The 22,687-nt window shown below is 34.4% G+C and overlaps 2 protein-coding genes and 1 long non-coding RNA gene across 5 annotated transcripts; 2 read left to right on the top strand and 1 right to left on the bottom strand.

Moving 5' to 3' along the window:
• The first annotated feature begins 5,659 nt into the window (after positions 1-5,659).
• On the top strand, positions 5,660-7,445 carry LOC121741264. 2 transcript variants are annotated; one of them, XR_006037817.1, is made up of 3 exons: positions 5,660-5,935; positions 6,023-6,124; positions 7,155-7,445. It is a non-coding gene; the product is annotated as an uncharacterized LOC121741264 (long non-coding RNA). The 2 variants fall into 2 exon arrangements; XR_006037816.1 differs by having other exon boundaries at positions 7,139-7,445.
• A 5,476-nt stretch (positions 7,446-12,921) lies between these two features.
• LOC121742618 (trihelix transcription factor ASIL2-like) lies at positions 12,922-14,969 on the top strand. Its single transcript, XM_042135815.1, has 2 exons — positions 12,922-13,946; positions 14,680-14,969. Coding segments are annotated over exons 1-2 (945 nt in total). The 5' UTR covers positions 12,922-13,002; the 3' UTR covers positions 14,681-14,969.
• A 5,229-nt stretch (positions 14,970-20,198) lies between these two features.
• On the bottom strand, positions 20,199-21,339 carry LOC121811188 (protein LIGHT-DEPENDENT SHORT HYPOCOTYLS 10-like). 2 transcript variants are annotated; one of them, XM_042211991.1, is made up of 2 exons: positions 20,644-21,338; positions 20,199-20,343 (listed from the first exon to the last, which is right to left on the bottom strand). In XM_042211991.1, the coding sequence occupies exon 1, from the start codon at positions 21,136-21,138 to the stop codon at positions 20,659-20,661; it is 480 nt and encodes a 159-aa protein (XP_042067925.1). In that variant the 5' UTR covers positions 21,139-21,338; the 3' UTR covers positions 20,199-20,343; positions 20,644-20,658. The 2 variants fall into 2 exon arrangements, with proteins under 2 accessions (XP_042067925.1, XP_042067926.1); XM_042211992.1 differs by lacking the exon at positions 20,199-20,343 and adding an exon at positions 20,416-20,511 and having other exon boundaries at positions 20,644-21,339.
• Between the last annotated feature and the right edge of the window lie 1,348 nt (positions 21,340-22,687).

The following is a 22,687-nucleotide window of genomic DNA, read 5'->3' as shown; positions in this document are numbered from 1 at the left end:
AATATGGATCTTTCATATGTGGACATCTTATAGTTACACAACAAAGAAAATATTTGTGACAACAAAACAAGAAATTAAGTGAAGTAGGGAATAGAGTGATGAAGAAGAAGAAGTTGTCTTTACAATAGCATGAGAGGTCAATTCTAACGTTTAGCCCTTGAAACACTTTAACATCTTTAGCTTGAAGAGGCAAACAAAATTTGGAAATTTGCTTTTCAAGAATCCATACAAAATTTTTGCTAGTCATGTAAACTAGATAGAATCCAATTACATGCGTGTGGTGCTCAAAATTTCAATACATAGATACTCCTAATTAATATAATTGTTGGTTTGTTCTAATGTGAGAAAAGTAAAGAAGACAAATCAAAAGAGGTTGAGAAATAACTACTAGTATAAGGGATATTGTGGTTGAGTAGAAGAGACTCACGTATTCTCAACTATTGGCCGTCGATTCAATTTTTCACTTTTGATATGAAGCAACCTTAATCCACTTTTGAGCTGGCTACAAATCATTAAGATGATTCATAACTAAAAACACTTGTGGAAACCATGGTTTAGAACAAAAGAAGAGGTTGAGGCACATCAAAAAAGACCGAGAATTACAAAATGGTGAAGGTATTAGTGTTTGGAAACGCTATAGTTAATCAAACCTCAAACTTAATGGATGAAGGAGAAACGTATTATCGACTAATACGCCACTTAGAGCATCTACAGCGGTTGAGCGCAGCCGTCCGTCCGTCCGTGTCAGCGGCGCGGCATCCGCTGCGCTCTTGCCGCTGGCACGGCGCTGCTCGATGTATCGAGCACGTCCGTACCAGCGAGCAGCCCACGTGTCAGACGTCCATTGGCCAATGGAATTGCCGTTGGCAATTTGATTTTTTTAAAAAAATGAATTTTAATTAAAAAATCCGATTAAAAATAAAAAAATATTTTCCCACTTCCCAAAAAATTATATCCGTTTTCTACCCACTTTTAATTTATTTTTCAAATTTTTTCCCAAAAATACACATTTTTATCTATAAATACCCCCACTTCCACACCAAAAATTCACACCACACTACACAATTCTTATCTAAATTCTCTCATTTATATTCTTACAATTCTCAATCTTTCTTTCACTCACAACAAAAAAATGTCCGGCTCCGGCGATCACCCATCCAGCTCCCACGGTTGGAACCCCGATTGGTTCGGTTCACAACCATTTCCTAGTCCGAAAACGGAATATTCGGCCCCTCCTCAAACCCAAGGTTCGCAAGTTCCCGGTGGCTACCGGCCTTACCCGATCGACGACCAAGATGCCCCCGAAGGGCAATACGGGTGGACACCCGAACCACCTGTACCTAGAGCGGGAGGGAGTGGCCCCTCTCAAACTCCTCCTCTTCCTACTCGTGGTGTCCGCATCCGTACACTCCGGGGGAGATGGAAGAATTATTCAAAGCGTACTTGTCAATCTCCGAAGATCTGGAGGTTGGCACGAACCAATCCAGTGACCATTATTGGTGGCGCATCTGTCGCCGGTACAATCAAAACCGGCCGGCTGGAACAATCGAGCGCAATGAGAGTATGGTGCGCAATGCTATATACAGAGCCAACGAAGAAAACCAAAAGTTCCAGGGGTATTACCTCCAGGAAGAGCGGTCAGCGGGGAGTGGCCGGAGCGAGCTTGACATCATCAGTTCCGCCTTGGCGACATACCAATCCATGAACTACAAGCCGTTCATGTACCTCAACATTTGGCAGGAGACGCGGGCGCATCCGAAGTATGGGGGAGACGTATCATCCTCCTCTAGCTCCTCCTCCAAACGGTCGAGGTCGGTATCCCTATCCGACGTCGGCTCCGAGGATGTGGCTAGCCAGCTTGCCAGAGTTAACTTGGGTAGCCCCGACGCCGGCCCGAGCAGTTCCCAACGCCGGCCGCAAGGAAGGAAGAAGGCGGCAGCCAACCGCCCCCGCTCCCTATGTGCCACCTCAACCCCCCACCAACTCGTTGTGGGAGATTTTGGCCCAACTCAATTTGGCCGATAGGTCAACTATGACCCCCGAGCAACTTCGATCGCATGTGGCAATGATACGGGGTCTCCAAAGAACATTGAGGGTAGAGCCGAATGAATAGTCATCCAGGGGGTAATTTTTATTTTTTAGGTGTTTAATTAAGTAATTTTTATTTTTTAGGATTTTACTTATGTAATTTTTATTTTTTAGTATTTTAATTATGTAATTTTTATTTTTTAGTATTTTAATTATGTAATTTTTAATTTTTTTGTAATTTGTAATATTATTCCGGGTATTTTTAATGCATTTTAATTTTGTGGAAATATTTTTATTTAAATTGAATAATAGAATGGTGGGACCCTTGAGCTTGTCCTTGTGAAGAGCACGGATGCGGGTGTTGTGCTCTTGCCTAAGAGCAGGGAAGAAAAGTGGGACCGGGCCCACATCCGTACTCGTTGGCAAGAGCACGGATGTGTATGCTCTTAATCATCAATTCCTTTATTAGTACATTTGAAGCTAATAACTTTGTAGTACATTGCACAATAGTACCTCTTAAAATGAAGACGCAATGAATGAATCCACCTAATTGATGGTAGCATATACCTAAAGATATGTTATAGGCCTAATAAAAATATAAAATCAATTTATTCTGAAAATATGTCATAACCTTTGACAAGCAGTCTAATAGTCTAAGTGTCTAACCAGGAAATAAATTGAGTATCCATCAAAAACAAATTCTACAATATAATTCTGGATGAATTCATCGAGTGTAAATAGTTTAAAGTATGATGTAAATGGATAAGAATGGAAGTTTTTTTAAAAAATAAAGGATAGGATGAAATTATAATTTCACAATATTATTTTTTTAAAATCTCAAATGATGTTATTTGAAGTCTCTTTTTTTGAAAAAAAAATCTGCAGATAGGGGAGCGATCATATATATTGTTTCTGATCAACCCAAAAACTATAAATCAAGCTCTTTTGACGGTCTGTGGACGAACGTAGTCATGCTTTAAAAATATATAAAAATAAGCAGTGGCGGACGCAGGATTTTAATGGTGGAGGTTCCAAAAATAATTTAAAAATAAAAGTAAAACATACTTCATATTTATAAATTAAATCACAATGTATAAATATAAAAGTCAAAATATAATCATATCATAACACTTCTATTCTTTATCTTTCATAATCGCTGCATAATAGTTTTATTAGTAACATTAACAAATAGTACTTCTTCCGTTCCTCTGTAGTAGAGACATTTCTTTTAGGTACGAGATTTAAGAAAAATTGTTTTAAATGAGTTAAGTAAAAGAAGAATAAAGTAGAAAGGAAAAAGGTAGATAGATGAAGAGACAGTAAGTAAGAGAGAGTAAAATACTTTTTGCCAAAAAAGGAAATGACTCAACTAAAGTGGGACAACCCAAAAAGGAATACGACTCAGCTACATATGAACGGAGGGGTACATCATTTTCCATATAAGGAACAAAGCAATTTCTGTAACAATTGGTTTCCCATACTATTACGTAGAGAATTCTTGATGAATTTCGTCGATTAGTCACAATTTTTCCATCATTTCACAAATGAATTTCATTATTTTATTAGTACTTTTCTCTCATTGTTCTCTGTCAATTAGTCACAATTTCTTTCACTTTTAATTATATTCATAATTTTTTTAATAATAGAAGCAATCAATATAATATAATGAAAAAAATACTTTGTTCAAGAATAAAAATGTTTTAAACAAGAAGGAGAGATAGAAAATTAGAGAGAGAATAGGATACGGTGCACACCAATTGGAGTAGATTGTGCAAAATCTGCCGATTATAGTGAAGGGTAACACTAATTAAATATTAAATAATAGTATTAATTTAATTTGCCGATTGTGCACCCCAACGTCTCTTGACAAGTCCGCCACTGGAAATAAGTACAAGGAGTTAATCTAAATAACTAAAAAAATACTCAAAATAGCGCTTACAAATAGAAAATGTCACGCCCGCATTTTCTAAGGATAGAAAACACGGTTGATCGCGACTAAGGGAGGATTAAAGAAGCGGGGAAGAAAGGGGAAAACAACACAACTCAACCATAGCCCGAAACAAATGGGAATAGCTCGAATAAAATCATAGTATCTCAACACTCAACAACTCAAAAGAAACAATATTTAGTGGAAGCATTTCGAGAGTAGAATAATACTATGTATGAAGTCACAACATATTCTAGATATTTGATAGACATTCTTCACTTTTATGCTCAACACCCACCGCGCTCGTCACTGCTCAACCTGCACATTTTTTAAAAAGAAATGCAGAGTTGAGTACTTGATGCACTCAGTGGACTCATGCCGAAAACATTTTATAAAAAGTATTTATCATGCCACCATTGAGTGACCTTGGGGTTTTAACTTTAGAAATGGCCCAAGACACTAAAATCTTTTCCATTGTAAAATTCGGTTGATCAACCATTTTCCCATAGCTATCTCCCATATCTGATCCATTGATGACAAGGAATGTGGCCACATTCCAAGTCACTAGACCGGCCGACCCAAAAGACGGCTCACGATCTCCATAGGTGTACACTAGCCTGAACAGAGACTCACTCCCTAGACATACCTGAATTCGATTATCCATTGATGGCAAAAGCCACATCAGATAGGTTCCATAGAATAAAACAAAACACGGCATGACAAATATTCATATCATTTTCGCATAAAAATATACTTAGAGCATTGCCCATATTTAAAAAGAAAGCCCACAGTAAAGCTTTAGTTCGAAAGCCCACCTCGTTCTCTTAATATTCTTAACTTGAAAACTCTCACTTGCCTTACTCGCTTGCGAAAGAAACTCTTTTGAAATAAAATAACAAACTCATCAAACTCAAGAAAACATCTAATTAGAATACATGCATCCTACGTGTGTGCTCGTATTATTCTTAATTCTTTCCTAGAGAAAACACATATATAAAGTCTTTATACTTTTCTGATTTAAAACATCGCCAAAGAAACAATCTGCCCAAATAATAAATTCCGTCTATGACTAAAGCATACAACTAACTAATATAGTCCACTAAAGAAAAGTCAAACCAACAAATATACTTAATACTCCCAACCCACTAATATAGTCCACTAAAGCATCTAAAGTCTTAACTTGAAAACTCTCACTTGAAAACTCTCACTTGCCTTACTCGCTTCCGAAAGAAACTCTTTTGAAATAAAATAACAAACTCATCAAACTCAAGAAAACATCTAATTAGAATGCATGCATTCTACGTGTGTGCTCGTATTATTCTTAATTCTTTCCTAGAGAAAACACATATATAAAGTCTTTATACTTTTCTGATTTAAAACATCGCCAAAGAAACAATCTGCTCAAACAATAAATCCCGTCTATGACTAAAGCATACAACTAACTAATATAGTCCACTAAAGAAAAGTCAAACCAACAAATATACTTAATACTGCTCCCAACCCACTACACGTATATACTCCCTATCCAACACATCAGTTCCAACTTAAAATATTAGACCAACCCAAAAACTAATTGGTAAAGCCCATTTCAAAAACATCATTAACCCAAAGAAAAGGAGAAGAAAACATGTATCCTCCCATTTTAAAACACGCATACCATCCACTTCTATTTTAACTTATTCATCAGATAATGAGTAACACAATTTAAGTCAAATACTCCCTTTTTTTTAGAAAAACACACGTACAGCATCACATTCCATCTTAGAAAAAAAGACCCCAACTAATATTCATTGTTTTTTAAAACCATGGAACAAATACCCCCTTCCAGATCCGTCGTTTTCCCTTCCCAAAAACACAACAAGCATTGAAAAGAAATTAGAGTTCTGTCACGTCACAGGGCTGCTTCTCCGTCGCCGCCACTGCTGTCTGCCGTCGTCGCTGCGGAAGCCCCAGCAGCCGCTGCCCTCTTTTCCCAAGCAAGTAAGTCCCTCCGCCTTTCCCCAATTCATCCTAATTCTATTTCTCCAAATCGATTTTGATTTGTTTCTCGGATGATTAAATTTTCAGTTGAGACAAAGGCTAAACTTAAAGATTGAAACTTTGTACCGAGCACGATGATTCAGAATTATCCTAAATGAATGCAAGGAATTCAAGGCTGGGAATTGATAGGTGATTACCTTCTTAGGCGGCAGAAAACTCTCTTCTCCAACTCGGTTCTTTCTCTAAATTTTAGTTCCCGATTTTTCTTGGTATTGAATTTATGTGTAGAGAGATCGTGACATTGATTGGATATATATATATATATATATATATATATATATATATATATATATATATATATCTCCGTCCCATTAAATATGCAACATTTGAGAATCGGCACATGTTTTTATGTAGTGTTGTTTTGTGAGTTAATGAAGAGAGAGTAAAGTAAGAGAGATGAAAAAGTAGAGATAGAGATGTTTCCATTTTAGGAAACGTTTCATTTTTAATGAGACAAACTAAAAAAGAAAACGTTTCATTTCTAATGGGACATAGGGAGTATATATATAGGCAAAACTGATAGATATTGATGGATTTGGTGGTTGAAGAGATTTTAGGGAGTGGAGATATGTGAAAATAGTTTGGTGATAGGGTTTTAAAAAAATATTTTTGACTAAGTAGTTGACTATAAATTTGGAATAAATAATTAATTTTTTTCTTTTTTTTTACGGGGTATTATAGAAAATCACATACTAGTATTTCTTATTACAATCACACAATGAAAAAAATCAAATAGCCTGAAAAGTGGTAAAGACAACATATGGGAATCGAATATACTCCGTAGAATATTACGATTCATTGGCTGCCTACTAACCTCTAGAAAGATTTGCAATACTATTATTTTTATTTTTATTTTTATAGATAGTTTTTTTTAATTATGTACTTCTGATTTCTATGACTAACTTTTTTTTGGCCGATCCATTGCTAATAATGGTCGCAACATCTCATTTATATTTTCTATCACAATCTTCATCAATGTATACAAGTGATAAGCGATAAATGACCTTGGAGGTAACAAAAACAAATGTTAGCCATCTTTCGATGCTTTACCGATTTTATACCGAAAACACATTCTAGATTCGTATTAATTCAATCACAACATATACCACATCAAAGAGATGATTTACCAACCTCCGTCCATAGCTTTTATTTGATGTAGGGTGGAATTCCACGAGTTGATGTTTCCCTTAAAAGCTGCGGTTGATTTTGTCGTCTCTTTGGCCTATACTTTTCGGATTCTTTCGATGGAGAAGAATATGATAACAATGTCTTTTCTGTATTCCTTCTTCGTATATAGAATTCTGTAGAGATTTCTGTCATCGTCAAATCTAAAATCTGATTTGTTTATATAAGTTATATGCAACCTTTCACGAAAAGTTGCATCCGTTCACTTATACCCTTTCATGTAAAACCCATCAGATTTTTCTGTAGACTTTATTTTACAGCTTTCCATCTTCTATACACTTTAATGTACACATATTTATATCATCTATCCAAGGCAAGAGAAGAGGGTTATCAATACACCCGATTCTAATTCTTTAATCGAAACCGATCCATCACAGTATCGTCTTTTATATTAGAATCCAACTGATATGTTTGAACTTAATCTTTACTATTAAACCAATATCTACATAGGTCACATATAAGAATAAATATTCCTACAACAAATACTATATGAATTATGGAGTAAAAAAAATGTAAGAGGTTTTGAAGAAGCCACGTCATCTAGAAAGCCATTGTCCCCCTTGTCATGTGAATGACATACAAAGTCACTTATTACTCATCAAAACTTTATATTGCTTTAAAATAGTGTTGAGAACTTCCTAAATTGAGCATAATTAAACACGTTGTAGACAAATTTTCAATTTTCTATTTTCAAAACATTAACAATTAGTTAGCTAAAAATAATTATATATATGCCACATTTTGATTAAAAAAAACCACTATTCTAAAACTAAGAATTAGCAAGTCTAACGAAGGGGAGAATTTTAATTAACTAACAATAATTATATATAGGACAAATTTTGAATGGATTTTGTTCTTTGTCGATTTTTGCTGCAATGCAACTTTAGAAAGGGTCGTGTATGGAGAGCGTGTTCTCACTGATATGTTCTTTTCATTTAGAGAAAGTGCGAACCCAAAATATTATTTGGCTTTTAGGTGGTTGTTGATTTTTTTTAAAGGAGGATCGACGATGGTTCCCCATCTACCCCCCGAAGTGACTCGGACTCCCGACCTAACGGTCGAAGGTGAAGCGTCTTACCACCGAGCTGCGCTTCGTTGTCAAGGTGGGAACCAACGGGTCCACCTACCTTTCCCCTAGCACGGGTCCAGCTTTTTCCTTCCCCTGGCACGGGTCCAGGCCACCAGCCTCCCCCGATGCCTGGGTCTAGGCCAGTGAATCCATAAGCCCCAGGGAAAATTAATCCCCAATATGCGCCTCCCAGAGGTCAAACACGTGACCTCCAGAATGGCGTTGTATCCTTGCCTCCCTCCTCAACCACTTGAGCTAGGGGGCTTGGATTGGTTGTTGATTTCTGTTGTCACTTGATTGTTTAGCTCTTCCCCTTTTCTTCCATCATGTCTTGGCCTCTTGGGTTTGTCGGGGTGTGATACAAGATACTTGTATCGGAACCCCTAGCAGTCGAGAAGATCACTAAAAATACTGGCAGATCCAGCTAAGAATAAGGGTGCAACTGTACCTCTAAATGTGCTCTTATTGTGTTATTGATATTAACTTTACATAAACGCAAGTGGTCTAACGGTAGAGTGGGGATTTATCATTTTTGTTCGGATTTTGAGTAATTGTGTGTTTGTAAAAAAATACTTATATATTATGTACCTTTGTACAATTCAAATTTATCTCGCGTTGAAGCTTTGTATTGGGCCTAGTTTTTTTTATTTCAAGCCCAAATAATATCTGGCCAATAAAATTGGAGCGGGCCTATATTGTCAATGAGTATTCATAGCGCCCGTTCAAAGGAAATATACTCAAATAAATGGGAATGTTACATCGAATTTGTCAATTTTTGTTCATATTAAAAATTACCACGAGCTCTAAAATATTGAGAAAAAGACCAAAACTTGCAATTTTAAATTTATACTCCTATATAGAGAAACATTATGGCACGTGCTTGATGTGAAAATCATTTTGGTTTAGTTCATCCTGGTATTATCAATAATGTTATTTTCTTGGATTCTAACACCTAAAATTTATTATTAACGTCATTAATTCGATAAATTACATACAAATTAAATCTCGAACTGATCATTTTCTCAATAACTCATAATAAATAAATAAAATAATTTATCATAGTTTTAATATGATCGCATAGATAATAAACTGTTAAACCTTATATATAAGAAATAAACTAAAATATTAGTACAATACATGAGTAGAGAGGGAGATATTTTCAAAATATTGGGGGAGCTGATTTTCGAAAATAAGCTTATAATGGAATATATCAGGATCCAAGGAAATTTGAACATGCTTTCTCCTAATAGACTTTTCTCTTAATTAAATTAAGTCTGATTTATTCAACGTATAGGAATATTGATTAGTAACACTATCATTATCAATTTTAATTAGTGAAATAGGAGTATGAATTTCTTTTTTATTTCATTAATTTATTTTATTTAAGTTATTCTATTTGCATTAGTAATCAAGCTTGTTAATGTTTAGCTCAATATAAGTAATTTATTCGATAAGAGTGCTAGAACAATGAAATCATTATATAGGAAGTAGTACTATTTGTGATTTTATTTGATAAGAGTGCTAGAACAATGAAATCATTATGTAGGATGCAGTACTTATCTACTTATTTGTGATCCAATTCAATGTTATATGGAGTATGACACTGTATTGTCATCTAAGGTAGGAAGTGACTTTAGATCGACGATAGAAATCATTTATGATGTATTGTCCACGTCCACGTCTATGTAGTGGGGGTGAGCAAAAAAACCGGAAACCGAATATCCGAACCGAACCAAACCGAAATTTTGAAATTCGGTTCGGTTATTTCGGTTTTTCGGTTTGGTTCGGTTTTGAAAATACAAAAATTTCGGTTTTTCGGTTCGGTTCGGGTGAAGAAAAAAACCGAAAAACCGAATAACCGAATTATATATATATTCTATTAATTTAATATATTATATTATATATAATATATAGTATATTCTTTTAATAAATTCTACTATATTATATATATTATATGTATTATTAATTTTATATTATATATAAATATTCTATTAGTATATATAAAATAAAATAAATTACACACACATATATATATTAATATTATATTTTTTTTTCTTGTTTTTTGGTTTTTTCGGTTTTGTTCGGTTTTTTCGGTTTTTTAAGTTCGGTTTTCGGTTTTTCGGTTTTTCGGGTTCGGTTCGGTTTGGATTTTGACCTAAATTCGGTTTTTCGGTTTTGGTTCGGTTTTGACAAAAAACCGAACCGAAACCCGAATGCACACCCCTACTATGTAGGTTGTGAATATTGTTAACTTAATGTATAAGATACCGACATAAAAAGATTTTATGTAACTATAAGTATTGTAATCACTCTACAATGTAGTAATCAACAACAATAATAAAAATTATGCAATATAAATAATTTCTTATCATTAAAAGTGAAAAAGTAAATATTCACAAATACAAGCAATTTAAAACATAATTTTCAATAAATACCTTAACATCTACTACAATTCACATATATATTTTTATATTTTAATTATAAAATTTTATTCTAAAATTTTGAAATTAATAGGGGTCAAACTCAAGACCTCCCGGTGAACTTACCAACAATTCTACCACTACACCACAAGGACTTCTTGGTAGTAATATGAACATAAATTATTTTCATATGTTAAACACGAAATATTTATCTATATAAACTAATAATTCGTGTTTAATACGTATATATGTATATTAAGAATATGTGATTAATTATATTAAAAGTTTACTACTATTTGATTATATACTAGGAGTATTTACTAAATATATGTTTTTAATTTATGTTTATTCATATATCTTTGTGTATAATATTATTTTGCCGCATTACTTTTTGAAAATAATACTATGAACTTATTTATTTTTATGCATAAATATTAAATTTTTTATTTACAATAACTTACTACTAGTATAATTTATATATTTAATTATATTTGTTGATAAAAAATTAATAAAATTATATCATTCACTAAAAATATATTCTTTTTAATTTTATATTCTTTTAAGACAATTCATTTTAATTTTATATATTCTTTTAAGAAATTGTTAATTTTAATATATTTCTTATATTTTAATTATACTTTTACAATCACTAATGTTTTATAATATAGGAGTTTATAATTATACATAGAGTTTAATACTAGTTTTTAATATTGTGTATTATAATTTATTATTGTATTTAAACTTAACGTCATTAAATATTCTAATATAGTAGTACAAGACTTGTTTTCTATAATAATACTATTAAATGTATAATACTATAATATTTATTGATAAAACATTTGATTAAATTTTATTATTTACTACTAAATAAATAAATATATATATAAACAGTATTCTGGTTCAACCAATGGTTCGACCAGTAAACCGGTTGAACCAGTGAACCAGTAATGACGACGGTTCGCTTGCCGGTCCGGTTTTTAAAACATTGAAAATTACAATTGGACTTGGACACATGCCTTACCTCCTAATTTTTGGCGACATATATACTTTGTTCGTTCAAAACCACCAAAATCTAAATATTACTACCAACTAAGAAAATATCAGGTCATCTCAATAATTGGCTGACCTAATTTGCTAATTCCGGCTAAAATCGAATAAATGTGCAAAAATGGCATAAAATTTTAATAGTAGTAGTAGTACTATTTTTATTACCTATGAGCTTAGTGCACAAAAATTAACATGAGAAGATTATTATTAAATCAAAGTTATTCTTTTGTATTTTTCTTTGACGCAAAATTGTCTTCACCCTGATAGGTAGGGTATAGCAAACAAAGCATACACAAGTTCATAAATCGAACCCAAAAAAACTTAGTAAGTATTCTCTCAGTCCCATAGTAGATGTCACACTTGAAAATTGGCATGAGATTTTAGGAGGTGTTATTTTGTGTATTAGATGGAGAGAGAAAATAGTATGTTCATATTAATGTGAGAGATAACTTTTCTAAAAAAGGAAATGTGACATCTTTTGTGAGATAAACTAAAAAAAGTGTGACATCTGCTATGAGATGGAGGGAGTATAATTTTTTAGGCTTAAGAACTTGTTCAAAATTAAATCAATGTTTAATAGGTTTTCAATATATATTAACTTCAAATCTTCCAACAAATTCTTTAGAATGATAATTATTTTTTACACTCAAAATGCAACATACACTCAAAATCGATTTACATAAAACAAGTCATTCATCATTTAAATCACATTTTTTCAATAACTTTGGATGGTACATTAACTTTTTTAAATTGGAATATAAAATCATAAAATTTCAAAATTTTCTCAATTGTTCCACTGTAATTAAAATTGATGTAACATAAAATCACCTTGTTTCATATAGATTGGTGTTACTTTGTTCAAAATTATCCCATCATATTTGATGTTGTCAGATTGACTCTAGTGAGATAATTGCAAAAATATTACTACTACTATAAGTTATGATTTTATATTCTAATTTTAAAAACTAGATCAATATAAACCAATGATTGCGATTTAATATGATAATTATTCCTTTAATAACAACCTTTTACTATCTTCTTAAATTTAGTTCGTTCGGATTAAAAAAAAGAGAAAAAAAACATGGTTTCCATGTCAGTAGTTGGAACATGCCACGGCATAATTAAAAAGAAATAAAAATAATAATTTTATTCGGTTAAATAAAGAGGCTCCAAATCGGTCCCCCAATTCTAAAAAACCCCAAATATTTACACATACCCCTCTTTCAAAATTCTACCGCACCGCCACCGCCAATTCCTCCGCCGCCGCCGCCGCCGCCGCTACAGCCATGTCCTCCCCCCGCCGCCTCCCCTCCGACACCGAAGATCCCGCCCCTCCCTCCCCCGCAAAGCCCGATTCCCCATCTCCGCCGCCGCCGTCGAAATCCGCCGCTTTCCCCGGCCGCGAGGATTGCTGGTCGGAGGAGGCGACGCGGACGCTGATCGAGGCGTGGGGGGCCCAGTACATCGGCCTGAACCGCGGCAATCTCCGGCAGCAGCAGTGGCGCGAGGTCGCCGACGCCGTCAACGCCGCCCACGCCACCAAACTCCGCCGCTCCGACGTCCAGTGCAAAAACCGCATCGACACCACCAAGAAGAAGTACAAGATCGAGAAGGCCAAATCCGTCCAATCCAACGGCCGCTACGCCTCCTCCTGGCCCCACTTCCACAGCCTCGACGCCCTCATCGGCGACTCCTTCTCCAAATCCGCCGCCGGAAACAAAAATCACCGCCGAAAAATCTCCCCGCCGCCGGAGATCTCCCCATCTCCGTCCCCGTCCCCGTCCCCGTCCCCGTCACCGGAGCCGATCTCCGGCCACCGGAAAATCTCACCGGCGATTAACCGGAGCCCCCTGCTGAGGCTTCCGTGGTCGGTGCCGGTGGGGCCCAGGTCGAAGCGGTCGGGCATGGGCGGCGTCACCGAGCGCAACTTCTCCGTGATGGCAGCCGCCGCGGCCGCGATGGAGGCCGGCCGGGACGAGGTGTATGGCGACAGCGGCCTCCCGTCGGCCGCAGCCAAGAGGAGGAAGAAGGCGACGGAGAGGCGAGACGGGTACCGGATGTTGGCCGCGGCGATAATGAGTTTGGGTGAAACCTATGAGAAAGTTGAGGTTGCGAAGCAGAGGCAGATGGTGGAGTTTGAGAAACAGAGGATGCAGTTTGCTAAGGATTTGGAGCTTCTCAGAGCTCAGGTTCAACTTGACAACCTCAAGCACTTCCCCAAATATTACTAGTATGTTTCTCCTCTTGCTTAAAAATATCGTTTTACCAACTGAGTTGCACTTTATCGTTATGCTTCTGTGCAGTATAGGTCCATGAATATGAAAAAAATGTTGTTGCTTTTGATGTAGTTGATTATGTGCAAGTCTAGGCTTTGGATTTCTTTCCTATGGTGGAAAATGTGAATACAAATAATTAATTCCCTTTGAAGCATGAAATAGGATTAATTGAAATTGTTGGATGAATTGTGGGACACAAATAAACATACCTTTGCTGTCTTATTTATACAACTAGAGGCAGTTTAGTGCTAAGAATAAGGTGTTGATATTCCCTTATTTTGGATCAGTCATTCTCTAATAAATTGCACATATTACTCCTCGTCATTTCTCGTTGGAAGTCACATTTGGTTTCGACACTAGTTTTCATTGTGTGTTAGGAGTGGAATGTAATGTGAATCTCGCACTCTCACACTAGTTTGTTGTAGAATGTGAATGAGATGAGCTAATAGCTCGTGTGTCCCAACAATCAAAAATCGAATGAACGAGATTTTTACTAGTGGACACACCAAAAAAGCATCTAACAGGGGACAAAAGGAGTATCTCGTAAATGAACTTTTACAGCGTTACGATGTGTTTCTTCGTCGGATTCGACTCCCTTCAAGGTTACATTGGTGGGATTCGAACTCATGATGCACGATTATTTCTGTCTAGAAAATGTTCTTACTATTTTTATTTTAAATTTGACAGACAGTTAATTGAAGAAGTGGGAGAAAGATTTGGCAAAGTGATGGGCTGATGATCCTTTTGGAAAATACAAGTAGCTGTTCATCTTAGTTAGTAGCTAATATACGTACAGGTTTTGCTAATTTTAGATTATACAGTAATCTATAATTACTGGGTTTGGTATGATGAAAAACTATGTTGGTTGAATACTGTGAAATGTTTTTTTTGTGTTGACTTAGCCCACTGGAATATTTATATTGTAATGTAGCTACGAATGGGTTTGGATATCTATATCAAGCTTTAATTTCGATGAATTTATTTCTCGTGATAAAATCTGAATAGATAGAAAGTTTATGTATTGTCATACTACTCATTATTTAAAGTTTGTGTGCAATTTTGAAAATGACTTGAATGGCAATTACACTAATTACATCATAGTATAAATTTAGAAATTGGGCTTGGCAAATAATGCAAATTTGCTTAAGGGATTTTTTTTCTTTCAGATTTAGGTCAAATAAATGCAGTCAAGTTAAAACTTAAAAGTGTCAACATTTTGGATCATGAACATTTCTATCAAAATCAATCTATAACTAAGGGACCTAAAATCAAATAGTACAATTTGTAGGTAAAAACAAACTTCATAGGAATACCATTTGCGCCAATTCTTGCTTGAATGATAATCAATGAACTTTCAATTTTTTCTATTTAATATTTTGCCCCTAAATTGAAATTGATGTATCAAGATAGAGATTATGATCTCATTTTGCAAGGAAGGAGTAGAGTCTATTACCCACATTATCTTCCATGCAAACTCTCAGGTAGTCTTTGGTATTTTTGTTGTGAGCGCTAGAATCTCATTTTTTTGCCTTATAGGAGAGCCAAGGTCGTGCTTCCTTACTTGGATGGATTCTCTTTTCGAAAGGTTGACAAGAAGATGTGGTTGTCCATGTTTTATGTCATATCACGGTCGATTTGGTACCTTCGAAATAAGGTGATTTTCTAGAAACTCAACCCCAATTGGGATATGGAAAAGAAGCGTCTATTTTGGCAGCTCAGTACGTGGATTAGAGGTTGGTGTCCGACCTTTGTCCTTTGATCCTTTCACCTAATCGTTTTGATAAATACGTAAAATGTGAAATAAAGAAAATTAATAAATCATCTCCCCACTCTAGTACTCTCCCTTCCTTTTTTCTGCCCCTCTTTTTCTAGAATTCGGTTGTCAAAATAGTATAGCATTGAGCATTTTATTATCCATCATAGTATTCTATTTTGCTACATCTGTTCTGATCTTAGGGCAACTTGATTTCATAAAAAAAGATAAAATATTCATATTTATCAATTATAATTCAAATTTTAAAAGAAATTGAACCAACCAAAATTATCCAAAGTTCATAATTGCAATGTTAATAATCTCCTAACTTAAAAAATATGATATACACCAATTTTGAATAGTTTTTATTTTTATTTTCCTAAAAATTGAATTACATCCAATGATAGAACTTGCAAAAGCTATTATATAATTATGTTGTCTAGCCCAACATTTTTGAAAACGCGAGAGAGTAAATAATAGTACAAAATAGGCCAGGACATTTGGGCCTGTTGAAATATGTTTTTATCTTGGGTAATCATAGTCCACAAAGCTATTTCTTTATAGGCCCTTATATATTGGCTTTAAATTTTTTTCATTGAAAGTAACAATAGATCCTCAATTTGAGTTCAATAGGATTGATAGTTTATAATCAAAATTTCATCATATATTTTAAATATTATAATTACAATATACTACAATTTTTTCAGCAAAGTTCGTCCTACATATATCGATAAGGAGGCATAAGCCGACTCGGTGATATAATTATAACTATATAGTTTTATTGATGTGATTCGAAACAATTAAGTAATAAAAAGATAATAACGATGTTTAAAAATTTTAAGTGCTGTATGAAATTGCAAATTCGTGGGTAAGCGTTGAGTTATCCCAATAATATAATTAACCCTAAGTAACATCTAATAAAAACAAAATACAACGTACACCTACATATAAAAAATTGTGAAGGGCCGAATGTTGTAACATTATAACATGGCCCAATATATTAATTTGTCTTTTAATAGTGATTTTTTAAAAATATCTATAATAATTAGTCAGTCTCTTTTATTTCAATTTGTCACAATGTTATTATATTTCAAAACTCTTCAAATTAAACAAACAAAACCATAAGTTATTGGTTATTCATACTAATGTTTATAATAGTTATCGATCACTTAGTCCTACCAAGTAAAGTACAAGTTGCTCGATACGTACTCGCTAATTTTGACTATTATCGAGCACAAATATGCTCGGTCACTCATCCACTTTTCCACTTCTTCGACTCATTTGATTGTGCTCGGTGCATGGTTATCCAGACAAGTGCTCGTTAGTTGCTTGAAAGTTGCTAAGTGATCAACGAGTGGCATCATTACTCGCTAATGACCGCCTTTTTATAGTGGACAATGTGAAGACTTCCAAGTTAATTCTAGTCATTTTCACACACATAAAATTGTGGATATAAATACAACACAAACCAAAATATGCAATACTAATGAAAAAAAGAAAAATCAAGGGACATGTCTACTTTTTTACCGGTTAGAGCAAATTTAGTATGAAGTTCATTTGAAGTAATTTATCTATTATATCTGAAAAATAGTACAAAGCCATGCACTCATTGAAATAAATTTTCAAAGTGGGAATAATCAACCTTATGAAATTCAGGACGTTTTGGTTTTGGATTACAGGGAAATTGAAGCATTAGGACAAAATTGAATAATTGAGTTGTCCCACAAAATCTAAACAGACAGAGGGCAATCTACTAAAGATCGATGTAAAGACAATTAGGCATTCAAATTCTAATTTATGAATTGTCCTAGCTCACTTTTATAGTTATTGAGTAAAGAAAGTTATTATTAGTGGGGGATCATTAATATTATTGGTGCTTTTGACAACAGAATCTTAAGGTGTGATTAATTAAAGGAATAATTGGTCCTAAGATTGTAAACTTTGGACTAATTTTGGCTTATCTGATATTTTTCAAAATTTAAATGAATTCGCGAACTTTCAATTTTTCTTACTATATTTTTTAACGATGAAGAGTTATGTCTTAATCGAGCTGGTGTGGCTTTTCACAACAAAATCTCTAAGTTGTTTTGAAATTAAGGTCAATTTACAACAAATTATTATAACTAACTTTTGAAAAATATCCCATAACTTTAAAACACATATATTTTCTCGATTTAAATTATGTTTTCGCACAACATATATCAAATTAAAGATAATTTCATAAGGATTCTAACGAGATTTCACTTGTATATGTTCCAATGTCAAAATGTGAAAAAAACTTCAAAAAATTTCAATTTTTCCGTACAACAACAAATGTCAACATAATATATAAAATATGTCAATATAATACATGTAGAATATCAATATAAGCAATATGTTAACATTCTCAAAGTATTGTGTTGACATTTTCAAAGCATTGTGTCGATATTTTCGAAACACTATATTGAAATTTTCATCAAAAACCCTAATTTGATAGTTTTTTTTTATCTTATTCGATTTAATTAATAAAAAAAAATTACACGTGGCAAATTTTAGACCACAAGATTTCTAAAATTCTATGGTCTTAAATTAGTTGTAGTTAGCAATTAAATGATGAGTTAGCAATTGATCACTCCATCACTCCGCTACCCCTAAAATCATGAACTTTTCTATGATCCTAATTTGTTAAATAACTTTCGACATTTGAATGGCAATTTATGAAGTTTTGATTTTCTTTACTCATTTCACGGCAAAAACTTTTGAGTAAATAGAAGTTGAGGAGGCTTTTATTGTAGTGTTCGATTCATTAGACAAGATAATGATAATTACAATATAGAATAAGTCACAATGAGGCCAGTTTTAATTTTCTAGAATTAAATTAGTTACATAGGTGAATATGAGGTTGATAATTTTGAGCTACAATATATTCTTGACGCTGTAAAAATGGTTCAAGATACAACTTTACTAGCCGAACTTTTGCGAAAAAGACAACCGAACAAGATATAAAAATAGTCATGACCTCCAGTAATATGTAAACATGGCAGTCGATCGCCCCTATGTGTAATAACATATACTCTCTCTGTCCCATTAAATATGCAACATTTGCTTTTCGGCACGAGATTTTATGTAGTGTTGTTTTGTGAGTTAATGAAGAAAGAGTGAAGTAAGAGAGAAGTAAAAGTAGAGAGAGTATTGTTTCCATTTTTAGAAACGTTTCATTTTTAATTAATGGGACAGATCAAAAAGAAAAACGTTTCATTTCTAATATGACAGAGGGAGTATGTGATAAAAATAGACATGACTTATAGTCACAAGTTTTATGGCAATTGAACGACCCCTATGTGTATTAATATTGATGAAGTGCATAACTAATGGGAAAGACTTGACCATGTGCCAAGTTCGGGTTCGGAGGTGTGCCAAATGCTAAGGACTGCACACCACGATGTCGTTTAATTTAGTTTGTTCTACGTTTTTGTCTTTGTTGGCATTTTAAATTTGTAGCTAGACTTTGATTTCACCTTAATAATTCATTATGGAAAAAATAAATTAAAATTTCATGATTTTAGCTACAAATATCTCTTAAATAAACAATATATATGTATGATTTCTCGTACACACCCAATGGCCAATGATGAGAAATGTGCATGGTCAAAAATACAATATCTTTTGATTTGATTGGTTTGTTGCATATCACCAATTAACAAAAGTAGATGAAGTATATTAATAATTTATCTAATACTATGATATATGTGTCCCATTCTTGATTTAATTAACATATACCACTTACCCTCTAACACGATTGACTATTTGTGGGGGCAAAAGATCTGCCACAATCTCAAAAGATGCTCACGAAATGGAAGGCTGACATGAAAATACTATTGCTACTCATTTTTGGTGGGGAATCTTACTACATATTAGTACTATGTGTGTGTATGTGTGTTTTTCTCCCTTTTCTTTGATGATCGGTTGAAAATTTTTGCCTGCATAAATTTGGACAAAGTCATCCTTAAAAATGTAGTACTTTATTTCACCTGAAAAATTGACGGTTTTGCAAGAAGAGTTCATGTTCATGTTTTAGGGTTTCTTGATTTCATTTTAATTGGCTTCCGTTTTTCTTTGAATATCGTAAGATTTCCAAGATCGCATAAACTAACATCATCAAATATATATATACTGCATAAATTAAAATATTTTGAAAACTGCATAAATTGATATCATCAATAAAGATACATTCTGATTAGCACTAGCTAGAATGTTCGATGTAAAATGAAATTCACAAATGTAATCAATATATATCATTGATTTTGACATAGAAAGTGAAACACTGAATCAATTTTGCATATATTTGTAAAAATGTTACTTAACATATGTCACAAATCAAACCAGAATTCGTTCCAAAAATTAGCTTATAAGAAAGACGCTCATTTAGTCTATAAATATTATATGTTACCTTACACGATCAATATGAAACAAGTTTTCTGTAATTAATTAATATCAACGATTTTAACATAAAAGGTGAAATATCGAGTCATCTACAAATTAATCGACTCTACATATATTTGAATACTCGCGAACAATACTCAACATATATTACAGACCGCACAATAATAGAACTCATCCTGCAAAAACAAAAAAAAAATTATCAAGAGGAGAGATAGTTCATTTAATGCATAAATCTACCTGTACGTTGCTTTACATAATCGATATGAAACATGTTTTCTTATAGTCAACGATTTTGGCATAGAAAGTGGAACACCAAGCCATCTGCAAATGAATCGAATTCGAATCTACACATATTCGAAAACATACAATCGGTACTTAACATAACATATGTTACAGACCAAACAACATAACATAACCCATCCCCAAAAAATCAGCTTATTCAATTTAATTTATAAACCTCACATCAGTTGTCTTACACAATCGATTTCTTCTCACGACGAAGAAGTTGACTGATCATCACTCTTCCCAGCACCACACTTCTTCTTCTTCTTGAAAGAAACCCCTCTGGCCTTTGCCTGAAACTCCTTCACCTCCCTGAGATAAACCCTAATTTCGCCGCTGGCGAAGGGATTCGTCTCGGGGGGGCCGCCGTGCTCCTCGTAGGCGGCGCGGAGGCGCCCCACGAGGGCGTCGAGGCTGCCCCACGCCTGCCTGAGGGGGCAGGTGCAGGGCGCGGGGGGCTCGGGCTGCCCGTAGAAGACGCAGCCCAGCAAGTGGACTTTCGTCTTCCCGAACTGATCCAAATACCGCATGAACTCGAGCACGTGGGCGCTGGTGCAGCGGTGGAGCTCCGCCGGAGGCTGCTGGCTGCGGAGGAACTGGCCGAAGGTGTTCCAGTCGCGGCGCTTCTGAGACTCGTAGCGGCTCGGGGCGGAGGAGGGCTCGGATGCCGGATCCTTGCCGCGGTCCATGGATGTTTTGAGGGGGTTTGTTTGTTTGTTTATTGAGTGTGTGTTGTGTGTGTGTGTTTTGATTCTAAATAGGGCAAGTTTGGAGGGGAGAGGAAGAAGGAAGAAAGGACTATTGAGTTGTCATGCAATGGGCCACCAAATGTGTTGCTTTCTGATTATCTTTTCTCCATTAATTTCGAAATGGTGAATTTGGGGGAATTGGGTCTTTACACATTTGATTTTGATAATGTGGTGGTGAACCCAATTGGAGAATAGTGAAAAACTATAGATGTGTGTCAACGTAGTTTTTAATGATGTGTAGTTGGTTTATTGTTTTTTTTTCGGACGAAAATAATAGGAGTACCCATGTATCTCGAACGAAGTGAAAATGTATGATTTTTCTCTCGTTTTTAAACGTTTTCTCATGTATTTACACGAACCATGGTCGTCGTTCCACCTTAAACCTGCCTACGATCATCGGTCGCTCATCGATCCTTCTTCATCTCACCTTCGTACCGGGATTACCAGACATGCGTAAGTATGACAAATTTGGTATAAATTTGGCCGAATTCATACAACACTAGTCAAACTTGCTTAATAGTATGAATCACAAGTTAAAGTTTGGCATGTGAGGTATGAATTGGTTAGTGGTATGCATGAATTCAAAGCTGACAGTAACAACGACAATGCTAGCGGTAACAGGATAATGTCGAAGATGAAGATAAGTGAAGTAGGAAGATATAGTATTAGAACGAGGAAAAAAACATAACTAACTCAAAGGGCATTTTTAATCCAAAAATAAATAATCAACTATATATTGTGTTTTTTTATATTTTCTATTATGGTTGTGGCCCACAATTGTTTCAGTTTTACTATAACCTAGGAGTATTTACAAATTTACCATGGAGTACTTCTATGTTGGAAATCTGACTTATAAGAAGATGACGTGGAGTATTTGAAATAAAGAAATGACATGTAAGATGCAAACCATAGAGATCATTATTTATGATCTAGCTATTCTCTGTCTTTGACCCTTAATATACCAAAATCATGAGCGATCTAACTTTTTAGCATCGAAGTTAGAATAGAAACTAATTGTATGTTGTTGTTCCTGAAAAATTGATGAGAAGATGCAACTTTGTGCTTTGAATTTTGGTTGAGAAGTAGTATAATTATTTGAAATTTTAAGACTTAGAATGTACTACTATCACTGATAGATATGAATTGCTAGTAAAAGATAGTACTCCCCAAATTCTAGGATTAATATTGTATCTCCTTTTCATACAATTAAATACAATAAAATTTCAAAGATGAATTGAGAGACACAAACAACCAGCATCCTCGAGTAGTTGTGAAGTGGTGCTTGAGGAAATGTCAATACTCATGATCCCCATTCCCCACTGGCTTGTACGATAATTTCCCACTTGTCTGCCAATGTCAATAGCAATATATAACTATATGTGTATTAAAAACACATATACATGAAAATACCAAAATAAACCTACCAATATGAAAATATATGAACTTTACTAACTCCCACTACTATATTACACTTTTTTGTCATAAAATG

The sequence above is a fragment of the Salvia splendens genome, chromosome 7 (genome assembly GCF_004379255.2).
Source record: "Salvia splendens isolate huo1 chromosome 7, SspV2, whole genome shotgun sequence".
Lineage (NCBI taxonomy): Eukaryota > Viridiplantae > Streptophyta > Magnoliopsida > Lamiales > Lamiaceae > Salvia > Salvia splendens.
The sequence above is the reverse complement of the archived record's forward strand: the minus strand, read 5'-3'. Positions and strand labels throughout refer to the sequence as shown.